The 27,129-nt window shown below is 36.3% G+C and overlaps 1 protein-coding gene across 2 annotated transcripts; it reads right to left on the reverse strand.

The window, feature by feature from the left end:
* Nucleotides 1-1,605: 1,605 nt before the first annotated feature.
* Nucleotides 1,606-7,522, reverse strand: LOC132068825 (2-oxoglutarate-Fe(II) type oxidoreductase hxnY). 2 transcript variants are annotated; one of them, XM_059462558.1, is made up of 11 exons: nt 7,347-7,522; nt 5,804-5,999; nt 5,107-5,205; nt 4,945-4,996; nt 4,669-4,790; nt 4,487-4,587; nt 4,343-4,401; nt 4,028-4,084; nt 3,371-3,416; nt 2,537-2,616; nt 1,606-1,971 (listed from the first exon to the last, which is right to left on the reverse strand). In XM_059462558.1, the coding sequence occupies exons 1-11, from the start codon at nt 7,428-7,430 to the stop codon at nt 1,893-1,895; spliced, it is 975 nt and encodes a 324-aa protein (XP_059318541.1). In that variant the 5' UTR covers nt 7,431-7,522; the 3' UTR covers nt 1,606-1,892. The 2 variants fall into 2 exon arrangements, with proteins under 2 accessions (XP_059318541.1, XP_059318542.1); XM_059462559.1 differs by lacking the exon at nt 7,347-7,522 and having other exon boundaries at nt 4,945-5,007; nt 5,804-5,822.
* Nucleotides 7,523-27,129: the final 19,607 nt, after the last annotated feature.

Here is a 27,129-nt window from a genome sequence, read left to right on the forward strand (position 1 = left end):
CTGGTTCAACCTAATCTCATTACATAAAGCCAAACCTTCTTGCATACATGTGCCTATAAGACTTCCATAAGTATAACTGCTATAATTTATACTTGTTTCCCCTTTCCTAAGAGCTTTCCTTACTCTTTCTGCAAAAAAGGCTAGTAATCCATCTATAAATTTGGACTTCCAATGGTTATCATTGCATTCGGGTAATTCCATGACCCGACAAAGGAATATATCCTTATACCATCTGAATGAAATAAGAGTTTTACATCTCGCATTTTGGAGTAATGTCCTAATGGTCTCATTATTATCTGACCATCATCCTGAAAAATGCTCAATAATATTAAGAACTAGTGTATAAACAGCAGTCGAAACTAAGACTATTTCTTGGTTTTCTCCTGGTTCTCTTTTGACAGCATTTAGAATATGTCCACGCTGTTCTTGGGTAAGATAATTATCGCACCAACCTTTTAATTGGCCAGTGAAACCTGCTATAATCATGTCTACGATAGTACGCTCACTATTTTTATTAACTTTGCTAATTGTACTATACATCAACATTCTATGTATTGTACAATAGATTTGCCTTTCACTGTAACCATCTATATTTCATTCATAGATTTCTTTTCCACTATAGCTTGTATTATTAACTTGCGGCTCTTCTTCTATTAAGACATCTTGGGAGTAGGCCTAGGATAATAAATCATCCTTTGATATGGCTTAACAAAGATAATACTCATTATTTTTTACAACATTAGTTACAAATATATAATTATTAATTAATATATTTTCAAGAATAATATGTATCTTAAATACCTAATTAATATCATTTATAAAGGCATAGTTTTTCAAATATTAATATTTAACATTTGGTAATTAAATTTTATTTTTAAATTAAACTAATTGTGTGATTACACTTGTGCAACCAAACAGTACGCTTATAATTACACTGTAACTACGTTGCAACAAACAAACATGTCGTCGTAATTATAATACTGTGTAATTACTACCCTAGTAATTACACCAATTCCAATTACCAGGTGGCTTTCCAAATAGACCCTGCAGGTTTTATAACACTTTGAATGCTTAATTTAAATGCAATATTATGTGATTCTGTTATTTATGCATTTTTACGTGTTTCTAAAGTGTCGGTAAAATTTTATCATCAGAAGTCAATGATACTTGTGGGGTATCATTTTAACAACCCGCCCCATGTATTTAGTATTTAAGCTCAAATTTGTATAAGCCAATAATACCGTTTGAGATTTAACATGGTTTGGCACACTTGCAGCTACTTCAGAATTACAGTTTTTGGCTGGTGCAGGTACCCTGCATGATCGCCAGCTGTGAGGATCCTGTTAAAGCTACGCAAGCAATTGCGGAGCTCCGGGATGACTTCCATGATCGCATTGCCTGAGGCGCGATCGTGCGAGGTAAAATTTCCTAAACCGTGATCGTGCTCCAATCGTCGCAACAAACTAGCTACCTGAACTGATGTAAATAGCCGGGTTTCACAAACCAACAATGTTGATCTAACATTTTTGGATGACTTAGTTACGGTATCTGACTGGATTTTGACCCGTCATCATCATCATCATAGAATTTCAAGGTAATAATTCTATACTCACCCATGACGATTATGCTTGATTTTACTCAAAAGTTTAGTCATTTAATGGTAGAATTTAGAGGGGTGGTTGAGTCTATACTCACCCATGATAATTCTAACTTTGAAGCAAGTTGATATCATATATGCACATATTGGCACCACACATCCTCAAGTAACGTCACATACAGCTTAATGCATAGTGTTATACAAGCCAGTCGAACTTAATTCACAAGCCTCGACCCTTATAAACTGTGCAACAAAAGTTGCGGTGCCATTTTTATTTTACCAGTAACCGAGAATCTCATTTATAAGAATTCAGATCGGCATGAGTGTCCTTGTAACGCTGGAGCAAGTAGGTCTCACATTTGATTGGAGGAAACCTGAAAGACCAGCAATCAGTAACTTCAGTAAGCAAAAATACTGGAGACATAAAGGATTTCCGGCACACCACATCGGAGTTGTGATATGATCTCTACGATCACAGTGGCACAATGGGTGCACGTTTTGCTCGTCAATGGTATGGCAAAACTCTGTTCATATAGCTTTGTAGGATCTCAATTTGACCATTGACGTTGAAATATCTCAACATCTTTTTCTGATATAAATAAGATCACAACTTGAAACACCTAAAGTCTATGTTGAAGGAGAGAATTGTTGGGTATTACAGCGAAGAAGCTTTTGGAAAAAAATTGTTTTGTTAAAGATTTATCAAAAATATTTCACAAAAAGAATATATTGGGTGGAGAAGGGCATTTAGACACTTCCATAAACAGAAAAATCTTCATCTAGTCCCAACAAATACACAAATGCACAAACTTAGTTTCTAAATACTTCCCCAAAAAGTTTTACGGAATATTTTTCCAAATGGCTATGGTCATCAGGTAATTTGTACTGCAAGAGGGGGTAAGTTTAGTTGCGTGATGCAGGTAGGATAATTTTACTTGCCTCGGAGGGTTATCTTTTGATTGGCAGGTTGGCAAGCATTCAACAAGACAGTCGTGATTGGGCTCCACAAAATACGCAATCTGCACAACATGAAGAAGAGTGACAAATGATTTGTTCTCCCATTTCCATAAGACCCAATTGTTATGGCCATTCATTGCAGTCTACCAGTTACAACAAGTAAAGAGCAGCTCTCTAAAATTTCAGTTCTGGAAGGTAATCCACGTATAAGTCAGCAAATAAAAGTCTGTGGACATTTCCCCACAAAAATCACTGTCTCTAGAAGATAAGATTTAGCAAAAATGCTTGCAATTTTTAACAAAATCATAACCTATTTTTTAGTTTTAATGGCTAGCTGCTTATAAATCATCTATGTCGCGCAGTCTCTCCAAATATGTTGCTGCACCTGTGCCGGATTCTCCAAAAATGCACTACTTTTGGAGAATCCGACACGCACCCGGTGACATTTTTAAAGAGTCCTAGCAACATAGTAAATCATAGACTCTCATAAATATGTTTGAGAACCTAATCATCTCATGGAAAGTGATGGATCAACATTTAATAGATGTACTTCAAAACCAAACATGCAAAAATAATTGTGTATGATATTGAAATCTTCTTTCTTCGAACAATAGTTATCATAAGTTATTGACAAATTTCCTTCCATTCACTTCTTTAATCAAGCAAATATATCATTACATTCTTTAATGGCATTCCTTTCTGAGGGCAATAAGACTCTTCAAAAAAGTTTGATAAGATTGAACAACTCTCTTTAAAAGATTATGTCATTTATAATATTTTCAATATGAAAGCATCCAAAACCATCAAAGGGCTTACAGAAAATCTTTCTTGACCATTTCCAAGGACCCGATGCAGTGTTGACCTGAACAGAAGAGCACAAAGTTAGCTGACAAGAAACAAGATACAACTAGGGTGTTAAAAAATACAATCAATTTCATACACAATGTGGGTGCACCGTTAAGAAATCATGAAGAGAAGCTATCAAATCCTGCAATATGAAGTCTGCATTTCCTTGGTTTAGTTTAAAACTCTATTTGAGAGAGAGATTATTAATTAAGGGTGGTTGGATTGGCTTTTTTTAAGTGCTTTTTGGCCAAATAGCTTTTAAGCTCCTTTGAGGTGTTTGGAAAATGTAAAAAGTGCATTTAAGCACATACTTTTAGGCAAAAAAAGTATACAAAATAAGTTCAAAGCTAAAAGTTGGGTATCCTCAGCTTATGGCTTTTAGCTTATAAGCTACTTAAAAAAAGTCAATCCAAACACCCTCAAGTACTTGGGGCAACTTATTCACAGCTTTCTGAATATCAGTTATCTGACTGCATCCCCAACAAAATCAGAAGGAGAAGAATATGTTTTCATGATCAAATTAACAAATGAAGGATCTTAATTAGCGATAGTAGAAAAGAGTCAAAGACTGCCACAGAATTTGGGGGGGATGTCATTAATTCGCAACTTGTACAACCATCACATTACCTGAAAATACCATTGCTCCAGCGCTCAAGCATATCACCAAGATTCACTACAAAAGCACTGCAAGTAAAAAATCAATCACGTTATCCCCATAATTTCTGCTGTAAACTAATTGGTCCATTAGATAATAAAGGCCAGGAATTTCTATTTCACTATGTAGATTAATTTCAACTTTAACAATGTTAACAAAAGGCATGCTGTCTCTGTTGGATACCGCAGGAGAAGACGTGATTCCAAGCAATATCAAATATTACAAGTTATAACTTGTGTTTTACTTACAAATTAGAGGATAGAACTAAGAAACTTATAATGTCTTACCCTTTCAACGGTGGCACATACTCCCAAATCTGAGGGTTTGCATCCTTATCCTTGCATATCTGAAATAGATTCAAGAGTTCACGTTCCACATCAACAACGAAAATTATATGTATCCAGAAAATTCAAAGTACTTTAATAATCTACCTGAAGGCCACAGACATCATCTGTGGCCAAGAGAGTTATCAGACCATAGTCAGAATGTGCTCCAGCTCCAAAAATTCCATTAGATGGATCAGAATGTTTGTCTAGTTTGACATGAAATCAGAATATCAGTTTATATCAAATAGACAAGCATGATGGCTCTAGTGAAATTTCACCATCTTCACCTTCATAATGCAGCAGGCGCAAAGTAGCAATTGGTCTGCCAAGAAACTCGGGCCGAATAAAAAAGTTAACATCAAGGTCAAGTCCAAGGGCTATAAGCCTTGATATTGCTTTTGTCACCTCACTGATGCAAGTCAATTTAAGGCAGCAAATGATAGAAAAAATGAGAAATGTAGGGTAGAAAACAATCTTGAAGATATAAAGCAATATGCTCATTGACAAACAAGATAATGAAAACATAAGAGTATAAAGAATATGATTGCTAGACAGTAACTCACAGTGCTTCTTGATGATAGTTCTCCATAGTTTCCCTCCATCCAGGAAAGGTACCTTTCAGAATACTAACCAATTTAACCTTTTAAGTGCCTCATAAAATAATGATGTTTGGTAAGGTCATTGTGTATTCCTCAAATAAATGACTAGAATCCCTCGAGAGTTACCTGCAGTAGGCCAAACATTTGACCCATAAAATGGTCTCTGAGCTTCAGGATCATCTTCAGGTACTTCAACACCAATGTAATATCCCTCCTTATAGTCACCTAAGGCCCATCAAAAAGCAGCCAACTAATGAAAAAGTAGCTTTTTCCAACTTTATTCCAATGCCATACATTTATTAACAGAAAGTGAAAAGGTAAATGCGGAAATTATAGGGTGAATGCAATTAACTGCAAGTAAAATAGTGCATTAATAACACAAGTTAAACTTTGTGATGGAAAGACCTCACACAAGCTGGTAAACCTTATAACGTTGAATATGACTTAAAAGCCTGCATCATTATTCTCCTTTTCACATAATACAAGACAAAACTATTATGCGAGCTCTATCTTGCCTATTCACTAGGTAGCTTCCGCTAAAATATCACTGTTCTATGATAAGATATCTAGATTGTTTTTTACTGCGAGAATAAAGGGATATCTTAGTCTAATTCTCTCTTTCAGGTAGGTGTCAAGGTGAGACTTGTCATCTTTTGTTTGTAACTATATCTGTTATGGTATTGTTGTCATTCATCTTAATTAGTTTAATCCTACTGGTAGTGCAGTGAGGGACCAACATCGAGTAGGAATAAGGCAAATATCCCCTCTAGCTCAAATCCAATATCCAATAATAACAAGAATAAGAGAGACGATAGATACATACCATTTATTTGGTTGACAGCATCCAAATGTTCATCTAGAACAGGAGTGTAACCCCGATGTTTCTCATTTCTAAGAAGCTTCATTTTCTCTTCCAAAGGAAGGTCAAAAAGCTTTTTGCTTTGAGCGAAAACTTCATCCATAAACTCCTGGCTGATACCATGATTGACAACATAGAAAAATCCTGAATCTAAGCAAGCCTGTTACCAATAACAAACACATATGAGCTAATGGAGCAATAAGATCTTTCAATGTAATAAGGTAGTGGTGACTCTACAGCAGAATTTTCGAATTTATCAAAGATGTAGTTAATACATGTACCAGCCCTTGTGGGGAGGGGGAACTTGAGAAAAAATTGTTTGATAGAACCAGAAGACAAAAGTTTGATCATTTACAGTTAGGTAATACACATTTCCTGGTAGGTGGAATAAAAATAATCTACATGGGAAGTTTTGACAGAACAACGAGATTATTAAAGCACTTCCATAGCAATTATTAGTGCATAGCATTAGTTTTAAGACCTAAAGGACAAAAAAGAGGTCCGGAACGGTGGCTTTATGCATTGATGTCAAGCTAATTGTTGGTTCTATCTTTTAACAGAAATTTTAATTTGTCCAACAGATTGAATCTCCTCCAAAAAATAGTCCATAGACATGATACTTAATCATTATTTTCCTTCTACTCAATCAATTGTGCCTCATTCCCAACTAGTTGGCTGGGCTATATGAATCCTCTAATCTATTCTGTTCCATTTGGCTAAATAATTTGTTTTTATGCATATTAGGGGTTCTCTAAAACTAGAGGTTCACTAATCCTCAAAGTTATCACTCCAGTAACATACAAGTCTCTAACCAGACTAATAGGCTTCTAGCAAACACTGGAGATAATGCAAGTGTAAATAATAACAACTAAGTTTAATCCAAGATAATTAGTATCACTTATATGAAGTTTCTTCTATTGTGCTCTGTTCTTTAGCTACGTTGGCATTATGCCGAGAAAGGAAACATGGGCTAATACAGGAAGAAAGCAGCATCCTGAACATTTCAAGTTTATATAAAGGGTGTGTTCGGTACGGAGGAAAACATCTTCCAGAAAATATTTTCTAATTTTTCTCATGTTCGGCTGGTCAAAATTTTTAAAAAACATTTTCTTTAGGAAAATAAGTTCCTTAAAAATGAGAAAAATTACTAGCATCCCACACTGATGGTCTCGTCCTCACTCTTGAACTGACCTCATCTTCAACCCCACCCACCCCCACCCTCACCGTATTTGTGTAGATTATATATAAATGTTTTTAGGATAATATTTTTCATTTACGTACCGAACACAAGAAAATAAGTAAGATACACACTTGATTTCTTGAAAACGAAAATGTTCTCCTTCATACCGAACATTTGAAGTTTATATAAAAATAAGGAAACCTAGACTGTATGTATGTATGTAATTGAGGTGAATTTTGCCACACAGACCCATTGTTTTAGAGCTGTTATTAAATAGACAGACAATTTTTCATCTTCAAACATAGAGATGAATACATACATAGATACCTGTTTGAGGAGAGAAACAGAGGAATGGATGTCAGGGCTGGAGAGATCGATACAGTGTAAAGCACAAATTCCATCCTTGTTCATATCCTCTCCTGCCTTATTATAAACGATGAAACCGATGATTACTTTTCTTCTCCTTTCGAGGGAGTGCGTTCTAAAGCAGTTCCTGAGTGTCTGTCTCTGTGACGTGCTTATATATTTCCCCCGTTATGTCAAGAAATGATTGACGCTTTTTTATTTTAAAAAATAATTTATTTATTTTTTATTTTGTTTTACTTAATGACATAATTTTTTATTTTTTTTGGTAACTGACACAATTTTTATAATCACAAAATCTTATGGCATATTAATATTTAAGTTACAAAAATCTTTCATTTTATTTTGAATTATGTGATAATCAAACACCTTCATATAAAATAAAATAAGAAAGCATGAAAAAAATATTTCAATTTTTTAAAACTATATATGTACATCTCAAGTTGAATAACTTTTTAGAAGCCTTTTTCTTTTCCTTTTTTGCTTTTAGCATTTAAAAAGGAAAATTCTAATTCAGAGCAGCGTCGTTTATACCCCACAGTTCATCATTTGCAAGATGGAATTTGAGAATTTCTGCAATCTCACTATATGCTTTGGATGATATTTTCTGGAAATCTAGTAGAATCCTTTCACTAGAACCATCGAATCACTTAGCTCTTTTTTCATATATTAAATAACAGAATCTTTGAGAATTGCACCTTTATTGTGTGTATTCATTTTTAATTCGCACTCTATCCTATTATATGTGCCCTAATCTATTCATTTTATTGCGAAAACGATAAAGCAGCTTATTCTATGAGGATCAAAATAGGGATTATGCAATACTTTAAAAACAAAAATAAAAAGAGGGCGGTGGGGTGGGAGGGGGGGCGGGGGCATGCGGGGGAGGGGGGTGCGCATTGATAATTTTATCAAGTGTGTATATGATTATGTTGCAAATAAGGGTGGGCGTAGATATTGAAAGACCAACCGGACCGAATCAATTCAGTTCTTTGTTCCGGTCTTGGTTTAAATTTCCTTAAAAAGTTTGATATTTGATTTAAAGTTTTGATATTCTGGTATTTCTGTTAAACCGAAATATTAAATTATTTTGAGAAGTCTTAAGTACTGCTTACATCTGTTGTTTTAGCTGCCTGATGGCTTCCTGTAAACAATTAAGTATTACCATTTGCAAATATGAGGAAGTGGTTTAGCTCCTAATTTCACAAGAAGGTATTATACAAGTTATCACTACCTGAACTCTCACCTTATTGGTGAGGGTTCGAATCCCCACATTATAATCCCCTTCCCATTTCCCCTTCCTCTACCCTTATGTAATAAAAACAATTTAAAAAAAAAAAAAAGTAGAAGCAGCTAGGGAATTGATCAATAATGACAACCAAAGTTTGTGAAAATTACGTTTGCGACTTTAGTCAAAAGGGAATTTTGTTTGCTTTTACTATTTGACCTAAAAGACAAAAAAGAATAAATACGAATAGATAGTATGTATCTTTATCTCATCTCCTTAATCAATGAGACGTGGATTTAATTGTACGGAAAATTTTGCTCTCTGCCTATTTTTTAAAATATTTACGCCATATAGCTCATGCTTTGTGTATAAACACTTAATTTTCTCCATATTTGTGTATAAACAACTTCTATACACTATTATACGCTTTATACAAGGTTGATACATTATGTTTAACTCCCCCCCCCCCCCCGGTATAATGTTGTATAATATTATATCATGCTATATAATATTGTATATTGGGGCTATGCGGCATAAATATTTTCAAAAGGTGTATATTGTTTTTTAAAATATCCCTCTATTGTACATGTATATTCTATACAATACTACCTCTGGTTCATAATAAGCGTTCACTTAACATTTTTATTTTGGTTCAAAATAAGTGTCTACTTACATAATCAAGAAGGAAAGCTCAGTTGGTTGGCTACCTGAACTTTCACCTTGTTGGTGAGGGTTCGAATCTCTACATTGTAATCCCCTCCCCCATTTCCTTTTCCCCTACTCCCTATGTAATAAAACAATTTAAAAAAAAAAACAAAAAAAACAAGAAGGAAATGATTATTTTCAAATTTACTCTTATTTAGATAAGTGAGTTTTTATGTGACCAAGAAATTACATTAATTAGATAGTAGTATTTAATTAAGGATAGTTTAGCCAAAATACCTATTTTTTCTTAAGAATTTAGTATTTTTTTAAGTGGTGTGTTAAAGGCTAAATGAACACTTAATTTAAATAGGAGAGAGTAATAATGAAAAACAGTCATAAGTAATGGATCATAACAAAAGTCATCACTACATAGCTATTTGTACAGAAAGATGATCTTGGTTGGAAGAAATTGAAGATTTGTCCTTCAACTGGGCTGGTTTTAATTTTTGTGTTTTAGCAATCGAACTTATGTTTAGTGAGGCATAAATTCTTTAATAGCAAAAGTCAAGAGGGATATAATTTGTGAATATTATGATGCGAAAATATAACTAATGTCACACAAAAAAAATTAGTATTTGTTATGGGACCAAAAACTAAAGACCAGCACAAAAGAGGACAAAAGTGCAAATTATCCTTTTGATTTCTCTTCATTTAGATTTTGGTACATAACACGGTTAGATAAAATCTTATTTTTTGACATTTTAATGGTTGTGAACGAGTTAAAGCAGTCACTGTCGATAGATTAAGTGAAGCCTATTTTAAAGTAGAAAACAATCCATTTTTAAGCAGAAAATAGTCTATTTTATAAGGGACAATTTGCAGGATTGTCCTTCGCTGGGGGCGGTCTTTAATTTTTGCCCCTCAAATTGGTGGTCTTTAACTTTTGCCCTTCACTAAAAATAAATTTCACAAGGTAGAATTTCGCAAGGCAGAATTATGCCTTAAGGTATTATACAAGTTATCAGTACTCTTCTTTTCAAATGCTGGATTAAGGCAACCTCTGTTGCATAAGGCAGACTTTTCCCAACGCCTTGCCTTGCGATTTTTTTTTTTTTTTGACTGAGGGGGGGTTCAAACCCAGAACCGCGGGATATTTTCGGTCACTTTTTTAAGCGAAGGGCAAAAATTAAAGACCACCCCAAAAGAAGGGAAATCCGCGCAAAAAATGATTACAACTCATACATATTCATTGCAATTGAGTGGTGCAGTCATAATTTTGCAAATCTATAACCCAAAGATAATGGGCCCAATCCAAAAAATCCAGCATTTTTTCACCCAACCAACATTAATTGCGGCCAATGCTATGCCTAGCAGGGACGACTCAACCAAATTGATGGCCTAAAGTCAATATTAACGAAAGACTTTAAATATTTTTTAAAAACTTTTCACATATACTTTTATTAAAAATTTATTTTTTAGCTTTTCTAGACACAAATTTCTTAATTAGTTTTTTATAATCAATTCTTCAATAATTCCTTTCCGATCATTTGTAAATCCAATGCATTAGCCTTTTTTTGAGATATTAGGTAAAGTTTTCTCGAGAATCTATGTTAGAGCCCGTTTGGATTGGCTTATAAGTTGCTGAAAACAGCTTATAAGTTGTTTTCAGCTTTTTTGAGTGTTTGGCTGGCCAGCTTAAAGCTATTTTGCGCTTAAAATAAGCTCAAAAAAATAATTGGGCCCGTTTGGCTTAACTTATCTAAAGCAGCTTATAAGCCAAAAAAAAAAAAATAAAAAAAAAATTGAGCTACCCCAACTTTTTTTTTTTGGGCTTATAAGTTGCTTTTTTTAAGCCCATCCAAAGAGGCTCTTAGCCTTCTAACTAATTTCTTCCTTATTTTAAATTTCATTAGCATATAACTCAACTCGATTGAGACTTATTCTTTTAAAGAATGTTTATTCATAATTTTTTTATTTAGTTTTTTTGTTGTTTGTTAAAGATTTATCTCGAAAGTACCTTTTTGAGTCTTCTAATCAAAGTTCAATTTTTTTTTGAGCTTTAAGTAACAAGATTTATATTTTTAATAGATATATTTAACAAAAAATAATATATACCTATTCAAAAAATAACAAAAATTACTCTTCACTTCCAAACAAGTTAGGTTGAGTATATGAATCCTTATTGACTATATTGTTTCTCCACTTAAACTCATCTTATGCTAATATTGTACAAATAAAGATAAAAATAAAAAGAATTAAAAGTTGCTTCTGAACGAATATTTTTATCGTAAAGTATTATTAAAAACTAGAACTAATATAAATTTAAAAATTGAAATTTATCTTATAGGTAGCAAGGCAGCAAGCCAAATTAACACTCAACTCAAATACTTTATGGTTTCTAGAGAGGTAGACTCTAACCTCTCTCTAGAAACTCAGCCTAACTAGCCTAACCATATGGCCATTACTCCCACCCCAGAAGGAACACTTCCTCCATCGAAACCACCGGATCCCAACCAAGATTCAATGGATGAGGATAACATAACCAAACCATCATTGAAAGACATATTAAGCAACCGGAACCAATCTATTACAAGCTCTTATAATCCACCAATTGTCGATTACTCTCCCAAGCAGGGAGGGGAAACTGAGGGACGTGAACCCATCGTCCTAAGTGAAGAGGAAAAAGCCAGGCATTATCTCCCATGCCAATATTCCCTAATTATCAAGGTCTTTAGGAAAAAGATTCCCCACCACATACTCAGAGCAAAGGTCTTAGAATGGTGGAAGCCTGAAGAGCAATTGACTCTGATCGATTTAGGATGGGATTTCTTTATTGTCAAATTCAATTAGGAATCTAGTGTGCAAAAAGCACTACATGAAGGACCCTGGTTTGTGTCTGAAAATTTCCTTTAAGTCAGAAAATAGAAACCCAACTTTGTCCAGCTGAAACTAAATTAACCTACACAGCCATCTGGATCCGACTACCACAATGGCCAACGAAACTCTACGACAAAGGAATCCTTGAAAAAAATGGACAAAGAATTAGCAAATTGCTAAAAATAGATAGCTATACGTCCTCCACCTTGAGGGGAAGATATGCCCGGATCTGTGTGCAAATCCCCACAGAATAGACTTCTGCTGCTATTGGAACCCATATACAACCATTGGTTTACGAAGGGGAAGGTATCCTTTGCAAGGGATGTGGAAGAATTGGTCATACCCACAAAAACTGCTCCTTCCAACCAAGCAAAATTGCAAAAGAGCCCAATTAAGCAAAGGAGCGTTAACTAGCGAGCAAACTCTAAAGGGGAGTGGAAGATGGTCGGTCACCTTTACAAGAAAGAAACGTTAACCAAAGCCCAGATCTTAGAAAGGCATCACAAATAGCACCCAAGATAATGTCTCCGGTCCAGGTAAAACATTTTGATGCTGCTGTAGGTAAGTTCCGTGATTAGAGGAATTTTTGATATAAAGAGAAGATTTCCGTTTCTATCAACCATTAGAATGCTTCTTTGATGACCGTCAATCGCTGGCGACGAGAGAGGCGGAAAAAAGGAAAGGAAAAGAGATTCAGGGGAGTAAGGGAATGGGCCCCACCCGTGATCTCATCTCCACGCCTCACCTGTGGGCTAACCGAGGAAGGATATCTATTTGGGCCACCCCATTAATTCAACACATACCCACCCGCTCCCACACCCCCAGCCCAACACGAAAATTGATCCCAGCAGGGGTAAGTTGACACTCAATTTATCCCAGTCTAATCAGCAGGGGGCCCACCCCACCCCACCCCTAATTACCACTACCCGCACCCACCTAGACTAGAGGATATAACACCATTTGATCCCCCAATGTCTCTTTTAAAAACTCCTACCAGATTAACTGATGTGCCTCAGCAAAAAAATAATCTAGTTCCCCTATCTAAGCATAATCATTACATTGAAAGTTGTTTCGAAAAAACCTCTCTCTCTCTCCACAGAACTCCCTCATCACTGCAATGTTGACAAGCTCAAGCGAACTCCCAAGCTCCCTTTTATACTCAGTTCACCACCCCGGAGCTCACCTAACACTTTTTCTCTTACCATTTCTTGATCCAAATCCTCACTCTACCACCAACGGCAGGAGAACCAACCCAACCAGCTTCTCAACAACTCACACTCCTCTCTGATCCCCTACCACCGAAGCATGCTCCGAAATCATGGCAAAAAATGGTCATAATGGGCTTCTCCTACCCACTGAGCTTCAAAGTAGGGAGCTCATCAGTACTAGCTCATTTCCAAACCCATCCTTTCTGGCTCAGATCATCACTTAAGATCTGAACCATGGGTTGATGAACTTTGTCCTCTGCTGTAGCTGTCGACCCCCATGCAGGCACAGTTGAGCCCAAACCCACATAGCCTTTCCATCCAGGAGCTCAACCAGCTCAAGACCCAGGTGGCCCAACAAATGACATTCTTTCCTTTTGTGATACAATAACTGATACGCGAAAATAAGAAATTAACAAGGAAAATAAAAGATAGATAGATTGACACAAAAATAGGCACAATTAGGCAACCAAAGTTCTTAATTAACTAAGACCTCCTAATTACACATTATTAAACACCTAATCTCTTAGGATGACCTCAACGGAACTAATGTCCCAAGCAACCAATCCTCTCAACAATGTGAGAAGCACAATCGATGGCTTCAACAAGCCCTCAAACACTCGAACTCTCAAAAGAGTATTAAAATATCATTCATCAAAATTGTCTAAAAACTAGGGAAATGTTTAAGTCTACTACTTACACTAGGAAAATAAGAAAGACAAGATAGCTATTACAATTCTACCCTTAATAAAGTAAGGGTCTTGTTTGGTTGGTCTTTCTTGGAAATGAAACTCGAAAAAAAGGCTTGCATTTAAATTATAGCCTCTTTTGCACCAATAGCCTCCTCAACCAAGCTATCTTCCATATTTTGAATGAGATGGTTTTGAAGAATTCCACCCAAGCTATCTCCCATATCTTGAAGGCCGTCCTATGTTGACCTCCCATGATCTTTAAAGACTTCATCTTGATGATCTTTGAAGCTCAGCTTTGTGTGCAAGTTCTTGATGGAGTTTGGCTTGTATCATTCTCCCCTTCTTGAAAAGGATTCGTCCTCGAATCTAAACTTTGCAAGACCATAAGAAAGAAGAGAAACAACAACAAGGTCCTCAAAGCATGAGGGTTAGTGCAAGAGTTGACAAATCTAACATCATGCCAAGTATGTACAAACTTGTGATATAGCCAAGTATCAACTACCTTCATGAAGAACAAGCCCTCATAGAGAGCACTAAAATCATGGCTATCCCAAAGATTAAGAAATGAGGATATAATAAAGGCACCATAGGTTCAAAATACCAAGTAGACAATATCACATTGGTGCTAGGAGACATGAAGCACAAATGATCCTCTATTTCCAAACTAGGCCAATCACACAAGTTTAAGACATCATCGGGGTCATAAGGGAAGGATATCCACATATCACGGTCAAGGCAACAGTTATATACCCCAATAGGACCCCTCTTAACATAAGATGCACCCCCAACACAAGCATGAGTGTCATCATATGCAAATAGGTAGTAAATGAAGGTGTCACGCAAAACAACTTCATCTATGGTGTCCTCAAATGTAGCTTCACTATTAAGTTCAAGAACATGATCAAGTATGCTACTAAGATTTGGAACACACAAGGAAGAATTAGCAATTTGCAAACAAGTATCACCTTCGTTTTCCAAACACTCCTTCCCCACGAGTGTAATAGCATCCCCTAAGGGAGGTTCTCCATCATAAGGAAGAGTGTCATCACTCCATAGTGGATTTTCAAACACCATGTAGTCCCCAAAAGTGGCTACACTTTCAACATTACAATAGATTCCACTTGACACTTCACTTTCAATAGTCATGCTAGCATCAAATAAGACATTATCTCTAAAGAGAGAGTAATTCATGAACAATGAGGAGTCAAAGCATGCAATTTCATTCTCACAAAGACAATTGTCATCTTTCAAAGTACTTTCATTCACATGACTATCTACATGACACATGTCACCATTACAATCTTGAGTTTTATCACATGACACTAAAGTAAGATCAAGAGACTCATTTTGACATGAAACAAACAAAGATGAGGTGTCATATTCTTTCAAAAGACTAACGACTTCAACATCATCACTAACTAGAGGCTTGTTAAGCACATCACAAGATTCCTCAACTAGTGAATTAACATTACAAGCAAGTCGATCAACACGAGTTGGTAGCATGTCAAGCTCACAAGATTTACTAACATAATTACCACATGACAATGTACTACCATTGAATTCACAAGTGTCAACACTAGGTGGACATAAATCGATCTTGCAAGAATAATCAATTCGGTCATCAAAAGGATCAACTAGTGTATGAGCACTCTTATCACATGACAATGCACTATCACTTTTAGTACAAGTGTCAACACTAGGTGGATACAAATTGACCTCATAAGAAGAATCAATTCAGTTATCAAAAGGATCAACTAGTGTAGGGACACTTTCAATAAGGACATTATCATTACATGGCAAAGAATCATTAAGCTCACAAAAAGACAAGATACTTCTCATACTCCCATCACAAACTTGTTCATTCAAAGAGTTAGAAGTATTGAGTTTAGCTATTATACCTTGAAGTTCACACGAAAAATCTTCTTTACCTTGAGCTTCCCATGGCAAGCTAACTTGACCAATCGTAGAGATGGTATTGGCCTTCATTCTCCAAGCACGGGAGTTCTCCACATGAAGACTCCTTTAACATTCCATTTCCTTGAGTACCTACAAAAGCTTCTTCACAACAAGATGAAGAAGTAGAAAGGCTAGATTGAATTCGTGGCTACTCCTCACCTCACTCCACACATCCTCTCCTTTTTCCACTCTTGAGTTTCCACTTTGCACTCCCTTACTCCTCTCTATCTTTTGTCTCTCAAGGGGTATGGTAATCTCCCCTTCTTGTGGCATTTCACAAGAGGCACTTTGCTTTCTGGCCTTTGGCTTCTTCTTTTGGGAGTTATATTTGGTTCTATACCCTTTTTCATGTGGTCTGGGATAATGGCACCTCAAGTCCTCCTTCAATGCATCCCAAGTAGTACTTGGTCTTCCCCTCTTGTATGCCCAATAGTTTGCAAGCTTCTTCTCAAAGGTTCTAATAGCCAGTTCATCTTAATTTCATCTTCTATCCTTGCCGATAGTTGCAACTAGCAAATATTTCATCCATCATGAATTTTCATTTCTCATATTCTTCTCCACTAGCTTCCATAGTCAAGATAGGCCATTTCACATTAGGCTCTCGCACCTTCACACTTGGAAGTTTCCTTGGATGTATATGTGGAAATAGAAATTCCCACCTTTTATCCACTACATACCTATGCCAATCGCGCTCATAAGCAACCCTATGGTCTTCGAACCAAGAATATCCCAAACACAAGTCACATGTACCCACCTCAAGTACTACACACCACACTTCCTCTTGATATTCCCCATGAGAAAAAGATATTCACCATATCGACCCAATATTTCTTTTCGCCAATATAAGGGTCTTCTCTCTTAGTCCATTTTAATCCTAGCCGGAGTACGGCTTGAGAAGAAATGTAACAACCATGACTTTGGTCATTAACTTCAAGTCTAACTCCCCAATCATCACATAATTTCACCAACATTGAATGGAATCTCTTGTTAGGCTCAATTCACATCTTGACCTTAGGTTGAAGTACCTATTTAGACAATCAACAAAACAAACAAAGACGTTAGGTTATTGAAACAATTCACAAACTCTCAAGTATGCACACCTTTTGATTGCCTCCCAAATTGCTTCGGCCAATGATTGTACCTTTGTTAATTCGATTGGTCACAAGGGATTTAGTTTCTACTCTTGGCTAGAATGGATTCTTGTTCAAGTTAGAAGAACGGACGACTCAATTTAAACTAACGGACTTGAGCCAAGAATTAACAACGAAGTAAAAATGAAAAAAGAACGAAAGAATTGGTACGAATGAAATACAGACTCAAGAACTAGCTAACAACCAAGTAAGGATCAATTACCAGTTGTTAATTAGTTAGAATAATTAAAGAAAGTAGATAAACCTTGGCCAAACACTTAGAAAAAAGTTGGAGAAGTTTTGGACACTTAGAAAAATTTTAGGGCTGCTTGCAGCATTTTATTAAAACGCCCGTAGCTTTTTTTTTAGAGATCCAATTGATGAACGGTTTGTTCCATTGAAAAATAGACTCGCTGAACTTGAAGTTACATAGGTTATGCATCCCATAACTCCTTATACACACGAAGATATAACCCCCTAAAGTTGAGCCAAAATTCTGGTCCAACACTTAGAAATTTTTTCTAAGTGTTGGAAATGTTAACTCTCTGAAGTTGGGCCCATGTGGGCCCGCTTACTGTGGCGCAGCTTGACGTCGGCGGGATGACCGATGCACATTGCCGAGGATTTATAGTGTTTCCCGCCCCTCGATGACTACCCGCGACCTATGATGGGTGGCTGCTGACGTAGATTTTTTTTTTTTTTTGAAATCCATTTTTTTTTGGGCTGATTTTTTTTTGGTGACTTGTTTTGGGCCCACACAAACGCTTTTCACCCTTTTGACTTGAAGACTTTGGATCAAACACCCTCTTTGGTCTTCTTTTTACTTTTTAAAGATTTGAAGATCTTTAAGAACACCAAAAACTTTCAAAATTCCAACCCTTTTTTGCCCTAAATTTCAGATCTAAGCTCTCTTTCATGAGAGGAACAAAGGCCAATGGTTTTTATTCTTCATTGTTCACTCAATATTCAAAGCCCACTTTGAGTTCTTCAAAACTTCAAAACTCAACAATGGTAGATCCTTCAAAAATACTTCAATTTTTGGATTCTTAACCTTCTTCACTAGGAGAACACAACCCAATAACTTTCAAGCTCCAATTTCTACTTCTTCTTTAAAACCCACTTTTAAGTTCTTCAACCTTCACGCTCCAACAATGGTGAATGACTCAATATGACTCCAAATAGCTTGAAACTTAAGATCTAGACTCAAATGACACTAGGGAACTCAAATCTAGTGTCAAAAACAACAAACAAGCAAGGATCAAACAAGATTTTGAATTTTTGAATTTTAGATTTTTTTTTTTTGGTAGATTCAAAACCCAAGACTAAATTTGATGGAACAAACCTAAACTAAGTTCTGATACCAATTGATACAATAACGAATATGCGGAAACAAGAAATTAACAAGGAAAATAAAAGATGGATAGATTGACACAAAAATAGGCACAATTAGGCAACCAAAGTTTTTAATTAACTAAGATCTCCTAATTACACACTATTAAGCACCAAATCTCTTAGGATAACCTCAAGGAAACTAATGTCCCAAGAAACCAATCCTCTCAACAATGTGACAAGCACAATCAATGGCTTTAACAAGCCCTCAAACACTCAAACTCTCAAAAGAGTATTAAAATATCATTCATCAAAATTGTCTAAAAACTAGGGAAATGTTTAAGTCTACTACTTATAATAGGAAAATAAGAAAGACAAGCTAGCTATTACAATTCTACCCTTAATGATGTAAGGGTCTTGTTTGGTTGGTCTTTCTTGGAAATGAAGCTCGAAAAAAAGGCTTGCATTTAAATTATAGCCTCTTTTGCACCAATAGCCTCCTCAACCAAGCTATCTTCCATATTTTGAATGAGATGGTCTTGAAGAATTACACCCAAGCTATCTCCCATATCTTGAAGGCCGTCCTATGTTGACCTCCCATGATCTTTAAAGACTCCATCTTTGTGATCTTTGAAGCTCGGCTTTGTGTGTAAGTTCTTGATGGAGTTTGGCTTATATCATTGTCACACCAAGAACCTTGATTCAGTTTCCGACATTCTCTAACTAGACTCCTTAATGGGGGATATCGGAGGGGACACAAGCCCTAAACTTGGCTCCAAGCAACCCCATCACTCAACTCACCTCTAACAGAGCTCGAAAAGGAGCAGGGAAGGGTAATCGAGGAAATCAGGGTCTCCAATAAAGACGTAGAAAGAATCTTAGTAGGAATGGGGGTTCCAACAACCAAAGCAGTCCTCATGCAATCTCCTCGAGGAAGAATTTAAAGAGCCCTTCGAAAAAATGCTTATTGCACTTTGCCCCAGAAATCTTTTAAAGTGCAGTCTAAGCCTAGAGTTAGTCTCACTAAAAAACTCAAACAACTCAGTTGTCAGTCTGAACCCTTCTCTAAGAGAGAATGGGGAAGTTCTAGTAATGAAGAACAACCCCTTACCTCCCTAAAAGAAGGGGAAGAAAATCAGGAAGGGAGGGTCACCCTAGAAGAAGCTTATAACGAATATTATGATCTGGAATGCTAGGGTTGCCAATAACCCTAAATTCAAAAGACACTGTGTTTCTATGGTTGCTCTCCATTACCCCATTATGTTGGTTCTGCTAGAGAGAAAATGGCTGATCATAGGCACTTGACCTCTGAGCTTACGTTTGATGCTCAAATTTAAAGTCTTGCTAGGGGACTTTCTGGGGATAAACATTCTCACACTTCAGGAGGTTACTACTACTGATCAAGGACTCCATGTCATGGTCAAGGTACTTTCCCCTCCTACTTCTTGGTTATTTTAAGGTATTTATGCTAGTAATACTTATTCTGATAGAATTAAGCTCTGGAACAATCTAACTGATGTTGCTAGTGTGTACTCTAGTAGTTGGCTTGTGGGGAAGTGATTTAAATGAAATCCTCATAGCCAGAGACAAGTTTGGCGGCCTCACATCCGTTTTAATAGGTCTAACAATTTTTGGAAATGCATTAATCAGTGTAAATTGATAGACATTGGGTTTAAGGGTAGAAAATACGGACAAATAAGAGGTACTTTAATAATCAAGATATCATTTTGGAAAGAACAGATAGGTTCTTAGCCACTGATGACTGGATTAATCTTTATCCAGATGCTATGATGACTCACTTACCTAGAACTCACTCCCATCACTGCCTTTACTGTTTACCACCACTTTCAACTATCAGCAAAATAGTAAAAAGCCATTTAGGTTTGAGACTATGTGGTGTTCTCACCCTTCCTTTCCCAGCCTAGTTTCTAAACTGCTTTGCCTCCCCAGTACCTATAACTAGGGATATCAGTGTTTTCCAAAGAAAAGCTAGAATCTAGAATAAAGAAATTGTTGGCAACATCTTCCACCAGAAAAATCAACTGTTGGCCAGAATTGCTAGGATACAGAGTACCCCAAAATACCCCTTCAACACTTTTCTCCATAATCTAGAAGTAGAGCTGAATGAGAAGTACTCTAGTATCCTTAAAAGTGAGGAGGATTTCTGGAAATTGAAATCCAGAATTGAGTGGTTAACTGATGGGGATGGGAACACTAAGTTCTTTCACTCTTCCACTCTCACAAGGAGAAGAAGGAATAGAATTCCGAGTCTTCAAGATGAGGTTGGGAATTGGATATATGATTTAAAGACCATCAGGAGCTCCATTTTCAATTTCTGTTCTAGATTGTACACCACTGAACACTCTTGTTCCTACATCTCCATAACCACCCCTCTGCATAATGACCATATCCTAAGTCCTTCAGCTCAACTCCTCTTAGGTTCTCCCATTTTTTCCTCAGAGATCTCTAATGTTATCAGATCTTTCATACCCCTTAAAGCACCACAACCAAATGGCCTTCATCCCATGTTCTATCAGAAGCTTTGGAACATTCTGGAACCAAAAGTATCTGACTTCATTCACAAGGTGTTTAACACCCAGGAAATAGACCCAGAGGTCAATAGAACTTTTCTCTGTCTTATTCCAAAGTGTCCCAATGCCGCCATTGTTTTAGGATCATTAGACTTTGTAACACTCTTTACAAGATTGTTACATAGATCATTTTGAATAGAATCAAGCCTCATCTACAGTCTATTATTGACCCCAGTCAGGCTAGCTTTCTCACCAATAGAAGGACTGCATATAATGCCATCATTGTTCAGGAATACATATCTCATTTTCAGAAAATGAAAGGGAAAACAGGAAATGCTATCCTCAAAATTGATTTAGAAAAGGCTTTGATAGGATAGAATGGTCTTTCATCAGAACCGACTTGACTTACTTTAAATTCCCAAGCACCTTAGTCAAGCTCATTATGTCCTGCATCTCCTCTTCTTCAATCTTCATCCTTGTGAATGGAAGTAGAATTGATTTTTTCAAGCCTAGTAGAGGAATTAGACAAGGGGATCCCATATCCCTATATCTATTTATACTCTTCATGCAAATGCTTTCTAGAAGAATTGACCAGTAGGTCCCGGCCAACGATGGACTCCCATCAGCATTAGCAGATAGGGTCCAAAAATTTCTCACTTGTTTTTTGCTGATGATATGACCCTTTTTACTAGAACCAACCACACTAGTTACCTATCCATCATCCAGACCCTAAATGAATTTAGTGCTTACTCAGGCCAAAAGATCAACCATTCCAAGAGTAAGGCTATTTATAGTACCAACTGCTCCACTACAACCATTGACCAATGTTCCACCACCATGTCCATTAAGAGCAGTAACAACTTTGGGAAGTACTCGGGCTTCCCCATCTTTCATAAGAGACCTATCTATAGTGATTTCTAGTTCATAATTGATAACATGAATACCAAGCTGGCTTGGTGGAAAATCAATATGCTTAGCATAGCTGGTAGGACTGTTTTGGTTGAGGCTAGTTTAGGAAGTATTCCTAGTTATGTGATGCAGTACATTCAGCTTCCCAAACATACTTCCAACACTATAAATAGACTTCAAAGGAATTTCATCTGGGTACCACCTCTGAGAATAGGAAAATCCACTTACTCAATTAGGATACCATCACCAAATCTAAGAAAGAGGGGAGATTACGCCTACAAAAGGCTGAGATCAAAAACATTTCCATCCATGCTAGCTTTTCTTGGAGGATGTACTCCAAGCTAAGTTCCCTCTGGCTAGAACTCTAATATCTAAGAACAGTAGAGCTAAATCTTCCACACCTAGCACTGTCTCTAGGACTTGAAAATGCATTCTAAATGGTTGGAAAGTTTGCTCTAAAGCTAATAGATGGACTGTAGGTAAAGGGAATAGAATTAACCTCCTCCATGATAGATGGATCATGGGCCATCCCCTTCTCTCTGAATCCTTGTATGGTCCTTGACTTCTTGAGATGCACACACTAAAGTTAGCAGCTTGATCCATAAAGGGAATTGGGTACTCCAAAACTGTCCTTATGATTTCCCCCCAGAGGTGAAGGATGTTATTCAGGGCACCTTCGTCCCCTCCCTCTCCACAAATAATGATAGAATGATTTGGGAAGTTCAGCACCAAATCTGCTTATTTTTCATTAACAAGTCCAATCTTCAAGCCCACCCTGAACCAAAAAGTTTTGCTTGGATCTGGGAAGTGGGTATTCCCAACATACTCAAGCATTTCTTGTTGCTTCTCCAGCATAGAAGGCTCCCCACTAGTCAATACCTTCATGCCCTGGGTTTTAACATTAGCCCAAGTTGCCACTACTGCAATGGCCCCACAGAAGACTTGATCATATTTTCTTCCACTGCACAAAGTTTTTGGAGCAGACTCATCCACCAGTCTCAGGAATTAGTCATCCCCTTTCATCTCAACCAAAACATCTCCCATGCCTGGCCCCAGGTCTAGAATTCCATAAATACCATGATTTCAATAGTACCATTGAGTGGAACCACATCCTTCCGTTTGCCTTATGACACATTTGGCTCACCAGAAATAATAACATATTCTATATGAGTAATGATCCCATTTGTGTGTCTAATACTATTTTCAAGGTTGTTGAATCCTTTCAAATCATTACTAGGCAAACAACTGGGCACAAAAAATTTAGCATTAATGTGAAATGAGAGCCTCGTGATAGAGGTTCCTACAAACTAATTATTGATGGTTCAGCACTCAGAGATCCTGGGAAAGGTGGAATAGGAGAAGTCATTAGAAACAACTCAAGATACTGGGTGGTAGGTTTTATTAAAAGTTTTCCTTATTCCACTAACATATATGCTGAATTATATCCTTTCAGAGAAGGCCTAACTCTGGCTTGAGAAAAAAGCTGCTACCTCTACAAGTCACTACAGACTCCACCGAGGTCATAGCAATGCTTAAATAGGGATATAATATTTATAACACTATTATTACTGAATGCAGGTCATTAATCAGGAAATTGGGGAGTCCAACAATCAAACACTCTTTCCGTGAGCAACAAAGTAGCTGATCTTTTGGCAAAGAAAGGTGCTTGGGGACTTTTTGTGAACAAGACATGGTTTTTGGCAGTTCCTCCTATGTATGCTACCAAGGTAGTTTGGGCAGACATTTTAGGAACTTCTTTTGTTAGGCTCATTTGGGATTGTAATATAAATGATTTGCCGGCCACCTTTCTTTGCAGATGAGCAGTTGCAGGGAGACATATTCCCTGTATCTATTTCACCGGAAAAAAATATCATTTTTTAATATAAGAGAAAGTTAGAATAATAGAACGTGATAAAGTTTATCCGATAACTTGATAACTAATGTCAAAATATAAATCAATACATGAGACTCAATAAACTCGTAATTTCTTTTTCTTAAATTGACTTTTTTTTTATTACTATCAATTAGGGGGAAAGAACTTTTTTCTCCACATACTTCAATGCTTTCTTTTTTCAAAAAAATAAAAATAAAATCGAGCCATAAATTTAAGAACTACTAGAATTTGGGGGCCTCAATATCTGTGGGGCCTAAAGCCAAAGCTTTATTTATTTTAGACTTAAATCGACCCTGTGCCTGAGCATCGTTCAACATTTCTTTTGCTAAGAAGAGCTTGTGTACTTATATCCTATGAAAGCCACCAGTATTGCATCATTAATTTTATTAGAAAATTAATAAAAATACTAAATGTAAAAAGAGAAAGGAAAAGAACTGGTCGGGTTTTTCCCTTTGTCGATGGTAGATTCTTTTATTGCATTATAAATATATATATATATATATATATATAATGTAGTTTTTTGCTTTCTCAATCGTAAAACAGGCATTTAATCCGTCTAATATAACAATATCACCAGATTTTAGTTCTTTATTTATTTTCTTCCATGGTACAATTGATAGAGTTTAACCCAAAACAGAAAATATGCTAAAGTGAGAAAAGGAGGTTCTCTAGCTCGAGAAAAGGTTAAAAAAATAGAAAAAGTCCAGTTTCACCTTTATACATTCTTATACAATGGTATGTACACAATTATATTAAGACTGTACAAATTTATACATTTATAAAATATATATACACTTGCATTTTTAATGCTTAAATAATGTATCTACATTGTATAAATGTGTATAACAATGATTATATACATTTACAATAGAAAATAGCTTTTAGCCACTATTACACGTTAATTTCAACACTAGGATCACCATAGAAAAAAAAACAAAGAAGAAAAAGTGTGAGAAATCCACCAAATACATATAAACAATTTATTAACCTGGTAGCGTATAAGGGGTGTTTATACACTCATATACTCTATTGTACAATAGTATACATTGTTATACAAATGAATCATATCAATGGAGCTTCATAGGTTCTTCTTCTTCCTTGAACCTTTTCTGAGTTTTAGCACAAATCTGCTCCAAATCACTTCAAATTTAAGTTTTGAACTCCTCTTAATGTTTCCAATCGGTTAGAACAACACTCAATGATGTTTCCAAACAAATCCAACAACACTTGTTTCAAAATTAATCTCAAATCTCAAATTCGAGACTAGCCTTCAAACTAAAATCTCAGATATGTTTCAAACTTAAAGCTTCAGCTCTCCAATGAATTTTTTTTAATCAATCAAATGTCAGATATGACTAACTTGAGCTCCGATAATGGAGGTTTTCTGATTGTCCTTCCATATACTTAATTTTTAACATCCAAAAATAGTAAAAATTGAACCTTTACACATACGTAGAAAAGATGCAGACGCTAACATTTTTGAAAATTGAAAAGGTACTGACTTTCTACTTTTTCTTTGTTCTTACGGTGAATGAACTTCAAAAAGTAAAAAAAAAAAGTTTGCTTTTTTAAATAAATGGGGAAAAGGGAAGGTAGATCAAAGAAGCAAAACAGAGAGAATTAAGAGGATTTCAGATAAGAAGAATCTTAGGTGGGCTATGGACTCGGAGGAATTGGGTCTTTAATTGTCACCACCCAAAATCCTCAAATTGTATCTAAGTCATGAAACACAAGTAAATTGAAGAATTATAAAGAACAACCATAATAAGTCTCATAATAAGTCTAATAATTAGGATAGGAAATAGTCTAAGTCAATACCTCCCCCAAAACCTGGAAGTCACAAGTACAGATCTACTAAATCCAAATACAGGTCTGAATAATACATAAACACTGTCTGGAAAAAAGAAAGACAGAATGTAAAATAAGAAGGAGTCTGGTGCCGTGGGACATCATCGGCTTACCCTGAAAATCCAAGAAACGCTCTAAATATCTACATACCTCTACTCGCATCCGAATTCATATCTGCACCCACTCGGAATACCAGATCTCCCAAATCACATCGGGTCTTAGCCGTTTGGCTATAATATCATCATTACTCCATCCATGTACCATATCCAATATCGGGCCTCCCAAGCCCCTGTCTTGCATTTCATCAGTCAAATGTCAATAATACCATGAAAGTATGAATGAATATGTGTACACCATGCAAATGCACAAAATCAAGTCAATATTAGGTATATATGTCCTTTTCATAGTTTAGACGAGATGGGGAGTGATGAATGCAAATCAAGTCAATATTCAATCAATTTGTGGCCATAGCCCATATATGCAACAATTATACCAACCTAATGGATTTCTACATCATCTTCACGGCCCGAAGGCTAAACACATAATCTCCGTCACTTCGCATATTTATTTCATATTTTAGCTACCCACACAAGTACACCGGTACCTGCACCAGTGCTCATCACCTCACGAGTACGGGACCCCCAATTCTCCATTACGTCCCTTAATTACATTAACCAACACATAATACTATATAAAGGGTCTAGTAAGTCTCAACTTACCTGAATCAGAAGCCGAAGAGTCACTCCGCATTCTTTCCACCTCTGATCTTCCGAATAAGCCCAATCTATTCAAATACGGTATCTACAAAAGAATATGAGTCTAACGATACCTATATTACCATATAAAGGTTTCGAGTCCAAAAAGTCAACCCAAAATCCTGTCCTAAACCCCAAAGGTCAAAACCATAATTTTATCATGAAATCAAGTTCAACATAGTCAAAATAGTACTCTACGAGGTCATGAGTCCAACAATACCCATATTGGTATACTTTAGTCTGAAACTCAAAAATGAACCCAAAAGGTAACCCTAAGCCCCCAAGGGCAAAAATGGAATTTAAGAATAAATGCATCTTACCCGTAGTCTAGATAGTCCATATCCCAAAAATCATGAAGTTCTAACCACAAATGGATCCTCAATTTTATAAATCTCAACAAAACTCATTTCCACGGAAACCCTTATTTTACTTCTTAGAAATCATGAATAGAATCATAAATTGATGGAAGGAATCATTAGTAATCACTTAGATGAAGGTTAATAACTTACCCCAATGAAGAAACTTGAAGTTTCCACTTGGAATCATTCTAATCCGAGCTCTATAGCTTCTAAAATGGGTTTATGAAAGTGAAATATAAAAGTGGGGTTTTTATTCCGTCCAGACCTATTTTTTTTTCGAGCAGGCCCAAACCCCGAGAATGCGACCCCGAACATGCGATCTCGACGGGGCCTGGGAATGCGAAGGGTTATCCCAAAAAAACCCCCACAACCCCCCTTTTGGTAACCCC

This window comes from Lycium ferocissimum, chromosome 8 (genome assembly GCF_029784015.1).
Source record: "Lycium ferocissimum isolate CSIRO_LF1 chromosome 8, AGI_CSIRO_Lferr_CH_V1, whole genome shotgun sequence".
NCBI classification, from domain to species: Eukaryota; Viridiplantae; Streptophyta; class Magnoliopsida; order Solanales; family Solanaceae; genus Lycium; species Lycium ferocissimum.